The sequence below is a fragment of the Rhagoletis pomonella genome, unplaced genomic scaffold (assembly GCF_013731165.1).
Source record: "Rhagoletis pomonella isolate Grant_MI unplaced genomic scaffold, Rhpom_1.0 Rhpom_scaffold_00005, whole genome shotgun sequence".
Classification (NCBI taxonomy): domain Eukaryota; kingdom Metazoa; phylum Arthropoda; class Insecta; order Diptera; family Tephritidae; genus Rhagoletis; species Rhagoletis pomonella.
The window spans coordinates 77382470-77396452 of record NW_023458559.1 but is presented as its reverse complement, the minus strand read 5'-3'; the positions used below and the strand labels follow the sequence as shown (position 1 = coordinate 77396452).

Below are 13983 nucleotides of genomic sequence, written 5' to 3'. Positions count from 1 at the left end.
AATTTTTACTCGAGTTATCGTGTGCACAGACGGACGGACGGACGGACGGACGGACGGACGGACGGACGGACGGACGGACAGACAGTCACCGCTTAATCGATTTCTCTTTTCATTCTGATCATTTATGTATACATTTGTCTATATCTATCTCGATTCGTTTTGCCTGTTACAAACAACCGTTATGTGAACAAAGTTATAATACCCTTGTGCACAAGTGCGCTCGGGTATAAAAATAATTGGCGAATTTTGGCGATTTTTTTCAGAAATTGCGCTTTTTTTTAACAATCTGGACACCCTGGTAAGAAGACATATCCAATTTGAAGTTATTAGTTAATACTAAGACGCGATAACCTTAAGTGGACTAATTCATTTATAGCTGCTGGGCTCACACTTTTATTAATATTTACTAGAGAAAACGAATATTATGATCGCAGATACTTATAAAACTTAACTCCTTTTTTATCTTCACGTGACGACGTTTTTCCAGAAACTTTTTTTGACAAACGGAAGCAGGAACGGAAATCGAATGTCACATTGCCTTGACAGAAGTTCTGTTTTTTGACATGTAGCGACACAGCGTTGCCACACATTAAACCCTTTTGAACGTTGTATTCATACCTCATACATTTGAGTTTTTTTTTTGTACATTTTGTCTTGATTTCCTTATCTACGTATTTTTAGTAATTTTACATTGAAACAAGTCTAATAACTTAAAAACATCTAATTGTGGGGACATTTTTATTTGCCTAAAATGTAAGAGCTTCTCAAGTTAAGCACTACTATTTTTTTGAACAGCTGGTTTTTGGTGGAAAATATAGGGAAATTCCTCAAGTTGTAAAGCAGAACATGTCAAAAAGTAGCTTTTATCATTCTGCACCGTCGCACTACTATTTTTTTGAACACAACTGTATGTATATGCACAGGTATGCGCGTGAGCTACATATATCGAAACAAATTTTTTTTATAACGATTAACCTGGTAGGGCCGAGTTATTTTAAAAAGCATTGAAAATCAGATTTTTTTTTTTATAGTGCAAATATAATTTGATACGAGCAGTAGTTTTTGTTAATTAGGAAGTTGTGCTATTGTCCAAGAAGAGTTACACATGTACATATGTATTTGTTTAGACACACTGAGAGACCCGTGGAAGAAATTTACACCATTTTTTTTTTTTTTGTAAGAGGTGCGTATAAACGTAGCCAATTCACTGTTGATAAAGAGATAGAGATCGTGTCAGCTGATGCGCTCCAAAAGTTCAATCAGCTATCGGCGTAAAATCGTAGACCGTGTCAGCTGACACGACCTATCTTATGGGATTTTCATATTAACGAAAACTCACAATCGCATGGCCGTGACGTTGTCGCTGCTGCTCTCTCTCTATCAACAGCGAGTTTGATGTTGAAATTGCGCCCCATTTCATTCCACGTTATAGGACCAACTACTATTTACGGATAAAGATCTCTTATATAATGTAATAGCAGGGTAGACTTCGAGCTATCCAGTTCCCAAGTATCAACTTTCTTTTGGATTACTTCGATGATAACAGGTTTGAAATCATTATTTGAAGAAACTTTTAGTAATCAACAAGACTTTTTGATTTATGGATTCTTTAAAGTAGGCTAAGAGCATTTTTCCTTATAAGTTTTTATATAAACTTAGAGCCGTTAACTTATCTATTTTAAAGTATAGTTAAATCATTAGTTGAACTTAACCACATAAATTTATATGGAACTTTTTGTAGTTAAGTTTAACTAATGATTTATTATACTTCCGTTAAAATTAACTTCATAGAAATTATACAATTTTTTTTATAACTTAAGACCTTCTTACCTGTTTATTTGTAGTGCCCGTTTTATTTATATATTTCACAATTAAATATTTCACAGGTCGTTCTGAATTCGATGACTGCCGAGAGTACCAGGCGATACCGGAATTCACAGGCTGCCCTTGCATGTTCAAAACATATCTAAACATGGTAGCACTTTACTATCCGGAATATCGGACACAAATAAGTGATAGTGATTCCGTGATTGAAGATGCTGAATTATAGACTGATAGCTACTATTCGTCGTATATTATTGTGTCGAAATTTTAAAGATTTTTTCTGCGCTTATATAAATAATTTATGCCGGAGTGTATATTTCGATGCTAAAATATTTATGAAATGTTGTAATAGCTTGCTCAGCTTTTGTGCTTGTTCACTTTATTTTTTGTGCTATAAAAAGAAAAAAGAAAAACGCAAGACCATTTTATAAAAATTATTTTAAAAGTAAAAACTGGAACAAAATGCATTTAAATGCCTATGAATGTATTTCAAAGCTAGCTGCTTTGCTGTAAGGCATCTTAAAGCGTCTGCGAAGGATATCGTGGACTCTGATCACGTGAACGCGCTTGACGGAAGCGATCGTCGGTGAGATTGTGACGCAGTTCCTGATTTTGTATTTGATATTCGTGCGTCAGTGTTTCCTGCTGGTGGCGACGTTCGCGTTCGGTGTCAAGCTCGCGCTGTGCGTTGAAAATGTTGAAAAATATATAAAAGTTAGTCGGGCTGTCAAAGCGCGTAAGTACTACTTAAACACATACCAACAAATCATCATTTTGCTGCCGCAAACGCACCAATTCTAAACTCAATTTACTATCGACTTTAATTTGTTCCTCAAGATCGCGCCGCGTTTTACTGAGCAACTCTTCAAGCGTTTCAGAGGAAACCTTCTGGCCGCTGCTTGTTTTCTCTATGTCCGTGCGCAATTTTTCATTGTCACGTTCAAGCTGAAGAAATTAAGTACATTTTTAAAAAGGAAATCAATTTAATTTGGATATTTTCTTTCCCATACTTTGCGCTTTATCTCATTTAACTCTGTCAGCTCAGCATTTAACTTATCTTTTTCAATGTCCAGCTTGTCGCAAAGCTCTTTACGTGCAGCCAAATCAACCTTGAGTAAGCGTTGCTCATCGAGCGCTTCCTCGAGTTGGCGTTCAAGTTTGGCATTTTGTGCAGTTACTGCAGCTAACTGAAAGAATTCGAAAATGTTTATCAACAATTTTATGTGCGCATGTCGTGTTGTCTTTAAATACATACCTTATCCTCCAATTGTTCGATATGTCTATTGCGGCAGCAAATTTCATTCTTCAGCGCATTTATTTCATCTTCTAATTCAGTAATTTGGCGTCTTAAATGAAAACGAGGTTAATAGGTGTAAATTCTTTGCCCATTGTTTTCGTTACTTTAACCATGGAGCTTCTACATTAAATTCTTGTGTATACGGGTGTGTAAATCAAGATAAAAATAACTACATACTGCTAAAAAGAGGTAATGTAAACAATTGTCTTTGGTAGCTCAAAATGTTACAGAGAGAAAGTATTTAGCGTATATGCCTTGCGCAGCAACAACAACATCTACGAAAGTCAAGCACGTACATATATACATTAAATAAAAATAAGAAGAGTAGAAAAAGAGGAAGTAGAGATTCAATGTTATTCTAGTCAATTAATTTTTTGTTTAGCTAGTAATCTATAATGGGCAATAAAGTTTAGCGTTTTATCATAGCAATTACTTTTGTTCGGCAGCTTCAACTTCTAGACTTTGATTGTTGCCCTCCAATACGACGGCGTCATGTGAAAGACTACGATAATGTTCCAGCATTTCCTCGCGTTCCTTTTCCTAAAAAGGTGATATACAAAAAAATAAAACTTATTTTTCGAAATGGGGTTTCTAAAAAATATTTTCATTTTGGATGGACAACGCTATTTCACACATCTATTATTGCTACTTCTGAACTATATTTCGTTAATAAAAAAAAAAAAAAAAACAGTCGGACTAGCCATATTGATCTGATTACATTAGAAAGAAGTATGTTGCTATACTGAAATACATGCAGTACTTTCAAGAAAAAATTAAAAGAAACTTCATGAACCCGATATACATACACATGCAGGCAAGTGTTTTGGGTCAGGAAGCCAGGATTGCGTTCTTCAAGAGAACACAACCCAAAACATTGAAGTCGATTGGGTTCTTTTTCTTGTTTACCGTTGGAACCGCTCATCGTCTCTCACACCAGCGGCAAAAAAAAAACTTCCTTTACTACCAAAAATTAAAATTCTTAATTTAATTGACTAAATATATGGGAATGAAGCAAGAATTATTATCCGATCAGGTCCGACTATCCTATTTGATGATTTTAAAATATTTATTTGTAAGTTTTATTTTTTAAATACAATCCAAACTTATAGTGAAGCGATGAACAATTTATTTATATATCAAGTTCCTGTACCCCCAACGCTCTCTCTTCTGCGACTATCCATCAATTAAATAATATAAGTAGCCTTTCTTTACCAGGTGCATCTAAAAAGTTAGTTTATAATCCGCTTATAACACTTATTATGTACATATGTATGTGTACCAAAACCGGTTCGTACTTCAAATTGGAACTGCGAGAACTTAAACTTTAACAAGTGGTTTACATACCTTACGTGACAGCAAATCCTCAGCCTTTTTTACCTCCGCCACATATTGATGCAGTTGTTGTTTCAATTGTTCGATTTCAAAGTCGGAATCTTTCAGTTTCCTCTTGAGTGTCAAAATCTCTGCCTGCCGTTCGGCCAGTTCGTTTGATAGTCGGCTAAAATGGCACACAACAAGAAAGAAGAAAAATCATATCACACATAACAAAGTAGTTGTCCGTCAATAATAAACACCAAGCAATTAACTATTGCTACATGCAATCAAATTCACACACCAACGCAATAGTGCAACATATATATGTACATATGTAAGTAAATTTACTAAAAAAAAAAAAGACAGTGAAGAAACATACATATGCGGCAACTATGACCTTCTGCATCCTATTGTATAACTAAACTATTTGGCGCACTACATATTGTACATACATATAAAACACTGAATAATGCCTAATTTTTTTTATGATTACTAGCCTATAAAAATGATAAAAAATTAACGTATGCACATAATAACATACATATATACACATATACGCTCAAGTCATAGTTGTGTGCATTTAACTTTAAACAGTAGGCGGCTAAAAATTGGTTATTAGTGCTAGTAGCCCATTTGACTTACCCATTTTCCGCGATGGCCTCGTCTCGACTGATTTTCAGTGCAGCAATTTGCTGACGTAAACTTTTGGTTTCAGTAGAGGTCTCTAGCAGTTCGGTAGTACGTTCACGTGTTTTCAACGTTAATTTGCTGGAATTAGAGAAAAAACGATATTGACGGATCGAATTTAATTTCGAATGAGATACGAAAGACTTAAGAAACGAACTCGAACTGGAGTAGGTGTAAAGGTACGTATGAACATACAACATACATACATATGTAAGATGTAAGAGGTTTATTGCTGACGTTCATGCTAACAAATTTTTAAAACAGACTACTTAAAAAAAAAAACGTTTCTTTTAATCCGGCACTTAACGCTTGAAGCAACCGTTATGTAAAATACAAAATTTGCTCAATCAAATGTGTCAAGCGAATCTCACTCGCAGACTTATCAGCCATAAATCAACTTGGCTATAGAATTATGACATTAAACCTCAATTACCAATTGATGTAATAGAAGTCGAGTGCAACACATTAGTAATGGATATAATGCAGCTCAATGGAGTGTTAAAGTCAAAACACAGACAAAGCCCAACCATGACGCTGCCAGCTGAAAGCATTTGCAGGAAGTTCATTCAAGCTAAAGCTAATTTAGCGTAACAATAGTTATTTGTGGGTCACAATTCAGTTGTGCCGTTAGATGAATAGATAAATAAAATAATTTTTTTTTTTTTTAGTAATGCTGCGAACTGAAATTAAGCCGAAAAAGTGTTTAAACAAAGCGTTGTGTGTGTATAATGTTGACGTTGTTTTATTTGTTATAAATAATTCAAGAAAAATTGCACCGCACCCGCTAAACAATGATTTTTGCGATCAAATGCTTGAAATGCCAAAATCAAATACAAAAATCTGTCTAATGATAAAGGTGCGCAGCAGTTGCTAAGCTGTCACCAGTGGCGGATTTATCGTACAGGCAACATAGGCTGAAGCCTAGGGCGGCAGAATTAAGGGGCGGCAAAATTTAAGACAGCTAAATTAAAAGAAAAAAATTTATTTGGGTTCAGCTGCACTTGAAATTGTGTTTGTGTCTGTAAAATATTATTAATGATTCATCTCATTCAATACAATTCAAAATTAGAATTACGCTGCGAATTTTTCCTTAGTATAGCAGTCGTTGAAATTTCCATTTAACTTTCATTCACGCGGCTTAGAAACCTGACGGCGCGCCTGCGCGTGACGCAAAGAAACAGCCGACACGCTGCCCCGAGAACGAGAATCATCTAAAAGGTTACCACACTTGACAACACTGCCGAAAAACGAGCGTGTATTTTCGAGAAAATTCTTGATTCCAAGCCCACCAGTTTTTCATAAGTGTATCATAACGTGAATAATCTGAAGGTCAGCTTCGCGTGAAAAACTATCTCAGATCTTCATTGAGCGAAAACAAACTGAATGCTCTTGCGTTGCTGACTATAGAGTCAGATTTGTTTCTATCTATCGATTGTGAAGATATTATCCGCGAATTCGCAGCTGAAAAATCAAGACGTAAAGAACTGTGAAAAATAAGTGTTTGAAAGAGGGTTTTTGTTGAATACCTTATCCATGCTGATGTCGAATTTGTTAATTCCGTTATGTATTTCATTATTAACGAACTATATTGTAATAAAGCACTGACAATAACAATCATATTAGATATATATATATATATTTTTTTTTTCGTGAAAAAAGGGCGGCAAGTTATGAATTGCCTAGGGGCGGCAAATATTTAAATCCGCCACTGGCTGTCACGATTGTTGGGAAATACTTTTTAATGGGTGATTATATAAAAAAAAAATAAGCGCTTGGTTAAGGAATTAATACTCTTTCTAAAGTTGGTGGGAATGATTTAAATGGAAGAGATCTTAGAAGTGGGAGGTGATGATGGTAGTTGGGGTTAATATCTTAAACGAGCTGAAAATAACTTTTCTAGGCCGAAGGCGAATCTGGCCAAACATTTTCAAAATCCAAACTTAAGATTTTTGATAACAAAAACCGAAAGCATGAACAAAACTTACTTTTTTATATGGAAGAAAATGCGCAACACCCTGAACACAAAAAAAAAAGTTCTAAAAAAGCAACGGTAATTTGTAGCGACTTGAAGATTGCACTTTATTACGCTAAAATTGAATGGGCTAAAAAACTGCATACCTGAAAATTTTCTAAAGTTTCTGATTAAAAAGTTTGAAATTTTGATGACAACTTTTTTAAGTTTGATTAATGTTTTTGAAACTTGTATAAGCTTTGGTATCTGATATACATAGATCGGCCCATATTATAAATGAAAATTATTAACAATAAATAAATAAAGATAAGTTGCCAGCAGTATCATTTTAAATTTTGCTGCTATTATATTGAACGCCACTATATGTATGTGTCTCTCCGCCGTTATCTACATAGTAGTTAGAGGGTGCATGCACACTACCACTTGGTAAGTCCAGGGTTCGGTCCCTGGTCCGAGCAACATCCAAAAAAAAAATTTTTTTTAATAGCGGTCGCTCCCCGGCAGGAAATGGCCGGTGTTTCTGCCATGAAAAAGCTTTGCCGATCGAAGGCAGCGTAAAATTGGAGGTCCCTCCATTTGTGTTAGACAACCAAGACGCACTAATAGAAGAGCTCGACCAAATGTCAAATTACTATTTTATTAATATCGCAGCTAGAGGTAACATCTAAAATTGTTCATATGATAGAAAGGTTTTTTCCTTATAGTGGTCGTTCACCGTCAGGTAAAAGCAAAGCTCCAATTGTAGCTCTGGGTCATTCCATGTAAAAGAGGTAAGCCAAATAAATTTTAAAGTGCCATTATCCCTATTTCAATAGTAACCTACAGCTAAACAAAAAATAATGGACTTCCGGTCAGTTTAAGCCACATCGTGGTGAAACCGAAAGTCCATAATAGTATCAAAAGACAATAGGCATCCCCGATTTGGTGATTAATATTTTTGCGTTTTTCAATAATAAACATTTTTCAATAATAAATTTTTAATGGAGATAGACGAGTGGTCTAGGACACCCTATATATGAATTTGCGATGTTTTTTATATATAAATATTATAGCTTCACTTTTTAGAAATATAGTGATGAGGTATGTACATAATACATATGTACATACCAAAAACTACGAAATAACTATTCTTATTACTCAATAAACAGGCCGTAGGTTGCTATGGCAACTTGTTGTCAGAGCTATGTATTACCTACATACTATGTATGTATGTACATCTGAGCACAAATTTACTTTAAACAAGAAATCAAAAATGAGTTACCATTTTTATACCTGACACCGCACATTAACATACATATGTACATAAGTATGCACATTAAAACTATAAAGGTTCAATATCAAGGCTAACCGCATTAGCATGCCTTAAGTGGGACAATCAAACCGTTAAAGTAAAATCAATAACACATAAACGATTGACTATTGACAAATAAGGAGTACACGCCAAACAAAAACTATAATTATTACAATTCAAACTTATTTGGCAAAAGTTTAATGATCTTTGCGCCAGAGTATCGACCAGCGAAAGCACATTCGCCCTCACCTGTCAATTATTCTGTTCGTAATAAAGACAGTACACGTAATTAATAGCCTCCATATGACGTTCTTTAAAAGTACATTAACTTAAAATGAAGACATAAATGGATGAAGGTGATATGTCCTAAAAATAATTTGAAGTATCGCATGAAGTAGTTATTTTCTAAAATTTTCATAATTTACGGCTAAGAAATCTTTATATGCATATGACATCTTCCTCCTTGCATAAAACAGCGAAATTTCGAAATTGCGACATATCACCTTCATCCATTCATGTCTTCGAATGTATGAGTGCATTTTAATAATTTGGGGAAGGGAGTCTTCACTGTGTTTTTTTTTTGTAAAAAATTACAAATACTGCTTCAACTCTTGCAACGAAGTTAAAATATGATCTGTGAACACTACTAGCACATAATATAAAAAAATTCCTTTTGAATTAATACAATTGTAAAAAACATGTACGATATGTATGCATGTATACTATATATATACATACATACATACATACATATAGTTCATACCCAACGGGACTGAAAGTTAGCTGCTGCCCAAAGGAGCAAGTACGGTGCCTGTACAAAAGCAAAGTAAGAAATAAATTTTTAAATTTCTAACAATGCTCAGAAATACATAAATATGATTTTGAGTAGTAACATAAAATATTTTCTTTTGCAAAAAAGTTAATTTATGTACAAACATGTATGTATGTATGTATGTATTTTCGTATGTATACAACATAGAAAAGAAAAAAAACATGTTTATAAGTACACTTAATAAAACCATCAAATGTTTTACAAAAACGCCATTCTTTTATTAAAAGAAAATATATAATATAAAAATTAAACTTTGCATGCATCGATTTTTAAATGCTTTAGTTGAAGCGCTCACCAAGGGCTTCTTTAGGAGCAGCAAGGGAGCGCTTCTTTCTAATGACACACAATGTTAAAATAGGGTGCGTTCAGAAATGCATCAAGCCAAAGCATCAGAGTCTTTTCGTTTCTAAACTATAATTTATGGAAATGTTTTATTTGAGCAACTAAGTTCAAATTCGGTTTTTAACCGTGGTTGCGCATATTTGACATTTCCATCAATTATACTTTAGAAATGAAAGAGACTGATGCTTTGGCGCCCATACAATGAAGTATGAAATTAGGAAGGGAGTGTTTACTGCTGTGCCCTGTTGGGTACATATTGTTAACTTAATATAGAAAGGTCCTAACTCCTTTTCTTTCGAAACGATATGCAAGTATGTACATAGGTACCAACACTACTTGTATCTTCGCATACGGCAGTTATTGACGGCTTATGCAGTTTATTCTTATTTAGACACGGCAACATATGAATTTGTATGCCCAATGTGCCTTGAAGTATGTCAGAGACATGATTAACCATATTTTTATTTTGATTTGTAGGTTTTTTTTAATCAAGGAGCAATGTACGAATACTCACACTTTTCATGACCTTTACGAGTTGAACTTTATTTATAGTTTTGGCAAGACAAATGACAGGTTAAACCAAAACCGGAACATAAGTTGAACTTTTGCTTTGCATGCTAAGGGCCGGTTACTCAATGTCTGGTTAACACTAATCTCTGGTTAACACTAATCTCTGGTTAAACATCGTTATCGACGTTACCGACTACCTGTTATATGAATGGAGTCTAATACGTCGATAACAATGTTTAACCGGAGATTAGTATTAACCAGCCATTGAGTAACCGGCCCTAAGTGTTCGAATTCCTCCATACGCTTCAAATACACGATTACGTGCGTGATTATTGTATGAGTATTGTTAGCAAATAACAGATCTACATACACACATATGTATACTTGAAAAAATCTGATTATTATGATGATTTTATACTGCTTGGTATAAGCAGTTACTTACTCAATGCAAAGCAAGCCAGAAAATAAAATAATATTGTGCTTCAAAGGATTAACCGCTTTGCCCCAAATTTAATATCAATATTTTTCCTTACTACTTCTTTGAAGATGAAATAATCTTTTTTGGCCGCATTTGACAAATTTGTTGTCAGTATGGCTAAGAATGGCCTTTCTTTTTGATCCCATCAATTGATGACCATTATGCATACTTACAAATGAAAACTTTTCTATTCAGTAGAGGAAATTAACGTTTTTGCGTTTCATAATTTAGCAATAATATGTCTTGGAACGTAATTATTGTGGATTATCTACGATCATTTTGCAAGCGATCATTATGACTGCTTCATAAATATTTAGTAAGGCTTATGTGTGTATATCTAATACATGCGTTTAAACATTTTCTAAAAAATTTCAACGAAAAGCAAAAAGAAAACCTGTACATATTTCGTAGATATTTTATATTCTAAAATATTACATCGCATGATGTTAGAGATTTGCGAACTACTTTTTGTAATATTATAATTTTTGTAGAAAACATACTTTCCAACAACTTCCCTACGTGCGGTAGAATAGAGAATTGAAAATATATATAGTGGCGGAAAAAAAAATAGAAACACAAAATGTCGAGAAGTTTTGGGTTTTTGTTTCTTGTTTATTTAATGTTTAATAATTCTTTATGAAGGTCTAATGCCGGGTTTCCACTAGGCATTAAATAGCAAAAATTGTAATTATAAAGTTTGCATCCTATGCAGTCAGCTGTAAAAAAAGCCTAGCGTGAGCGCAAAGTGATCAATAAAATCAGAATTATTTTTCTATGATAACAAAGAGATAAAATTAATTCGTTAATCCAAAAGTGGAAATTTGAAAAAAAAACTAAAAAAAATTGTTTGTACCGCACTGCAAATGCCCGTCTATAGACGGTTTTCGCGGAAGGCGCACAACCGGTAGCACAGGCAAACAATCAAAATGTTAAATATTTCTTTCACTCCTGCATACCTCAGACTACTTGCGAAATTTTTTTTAATAGAATATTCCAACTAAACATAGCCTTAATTAGTGAACAAAACCACATACGTCGCAAAATAATTTGTTCGCACTAATCACAGCATTCTTTTGTATTTAATCTTTTAAATGTGAAGAGTTAGAACGTTACCATATAGTTTTTATAAAAAAAAATAAAGTAAATGACACAGTTGGATGGACTTCTTCTTCAAATTGTTGCGAAAATTTTACATTTATATTTTGAAAGCATCTAAGTAATGCCCGTCTGTAGGCGGCCATATACACTAGAGGGTTAAATGTGGATTTATGTGGCGCTGGTTATGTAATGTGCTAGACTTTTATAAAAAAATTATAAACATTAAATGCACAAAAGAAAAATAGCAAAAACTAGTCAAATTTTCACTTAACTTAATCAGCTGACCACTAGGGTATGTGCCTTAAATTTGTGATTAAAAATCACCAAAAAGCTGCTATGTTATTTCAATTAATAAAATAAATCTAATTTTCATTTAAAACATCTTAAACGTACGAGGTCACACTTCAAACAAAAACAAAAAAGAAAATATTAACGTTTTCAAGGACAAAACAAAAAAACACTGACTTTTAATTAAGCGGAATGAAACCCGCAGCAGGTTGAAAAAACATCAAAAACAAATTCCAGCTAAATAAAGCAGTGATTACGAAAGTAAGCGCCATCAGCAGTGACAAACAAGTTTGCAAATATGCCAAAAGGTTTTATTATCTACCAGCACATATCGCACCCTAAATCAAAAACCGCCACAACTCAAAATTTTTCAAAATTCATTTTTTTCCATAAAACAGTTCACAGACCGTATACCCAACGTCCCCCAAAATTTCTTCTTCATCACTATCTTCTTTGACTGGAAAATACTACTAACCCTCTTTGGTGTAACTTGCGTCGATTGCGCAGCATCAACAGTTTTTTGCCTCTCCTGAACATTTAGGATTTTTTGAGTTGTGACGGTTTTTGATTTAGTGTGCGATATGTACATTAGAGTGGTCCAAAATAATAAAGTCGGAATTTTAATGCTGCCACCCCCTAGGATTGTTCTGAACCGAAAATAAATATACCCCTATTTTTTTATTTTGAAATCAAAAAATATTTAGGGAGTGCTCACAGCGCTCAAAGTTTTCCATGTATTTTATATGGGGAAAAAACAAATTTTTGTAAAAATGGTATAAAACTCTTGAAAATCAATATTTTCCAATCGTAAAACTGTGGTTCTCTTCAGGAGACTTCAAATATTAATATCCAATTGTTTATTTAACCATTTTTTATGATTAAAGACTTTTTAGTGGTCCCCCATTGCATTTTCTAGGACCTATAAAATATAGTTACCATGAAAAAATTGTTAAAGGAACAATTGGGTATTATTACCGGGAATCTCCTGAAGATAAGCAAAGTTTTCCGATCGAAAAATATTGATTTTCAAGAATTCTACACTATTTCTACGAAAAATTGTTTTTGCCCTATATAAAATACGTTGAAAACTTTGAGCGCTTTGAGCACACCCTAATTTTTTTTTTAATTCCAAAATAAAAAAATAGGGGTCAATTTTTTTTTGGTATAAAACAATCCTAGGGGCTGGCGGCGTTAAAAATGCGACCTTATTTTTTTACATACATTTTTAGACCACCCTAGTAGGTACATATCTGTACCCCTAGTGTACATAAACTTTGAGCGCTTTGAGCACTCCCAAAATTTTTTTTATTTCAAAATAAAAATATAGGGGTATATTTTTTTTACATACATTTTTGGACCACTTTAATGTACATACATACATATATAGGCACACACAAATATCCCCCAGATTGATTATGGGCGAATAATGCATTGGTAGCAATTGGAGAATTTTAACCAGTAAATATTTCATACATTGGCGCATTCATTTAAGAATTTGCTTATATCCATTGCTCATTACTTACTTACGTATCTATATATGTATGTAGGTATATGTATTTGTTCATTCGGTTCTTATACGAATGTATGCATTCGCATGCATATATGCATGTATGCAGATATTAGTCATTCAACCATTCATTCATTCAATTATTTTTGTAAGACAGCTACTAGACATTCTACAAATACACACTATGCAAATTGTCTATTTATTTTAACTTTAATATAAGAACTATGGAAGTGTGCTGCTAAAATGAAAGGTCGCATATTGTCGATGCCAAACACGTTCCTCAATGCCAATACAGCACGAAAACATCAATATATACATACATACATGTGTACGTACCTACATAAAACGCATTGAGTCAAGGGGATATGTGGTCTTAACTCCAAGGTAACAGTCAAAGGTATTCAACTAAATAAATATGTAAGAGATATGCGTTTTGAGCCAATTGCAAAGAAGGCAACACTTCCTCTTCAACTGACATTTAAAAGCGCGTTTTTATTAACTATATGCTTAAGTATTTTATTTATTTTTGTGCCCTTCTTATTT

General features: G+C 33.6%; 1 protein-coding gene across 2 annotated transcripts in view; it reads right to left on the bottom strand.

Moving 5' to 3' along the window:
- Positions 1-2165: 2165 nt before the first annotated feature.
- Positions 2166-13983, bottom strand: part of LOC118739626 (centrosomal protein of 135 kDa) — an 86730-nt gene continuing 74912 nt past the window's right edge. Inside the window, exons 11-17 of one of the 2 annotated variants that reach the window (XM_036471058.1) lie at positions 5078-5203; positions 4466-4619; positions 3555-3661; positions 3080-3170; positions 2835-3011; positions 2584-2769; positions 2166-2505 (exon numbers count right to left, since the gene is read on the bottom strand). In XM_036471058.1, the coding sequence (XP_036326951.1) occupies positions 2344-2505; positions 2584-2769; positions 2835-3011; positions 3080-3170; positions 3555-3661; positions 4466-4619; positions 5078-5203 (1003 nt within the window). In that variant the 3' untranslated portion in view covers positions 2166-2343. Of the gene's footprint in view, positions 2506-2583; positions 2770-2834; positions 3012-3079; positions 3171-3304; positions 3397-3554; positions 3662-4465; positions 4620-5077; positions 5204-13983 lie in introns of those variants that run through there. The other variant, XM_036471059.1, reaches the window with a different exon arrangement.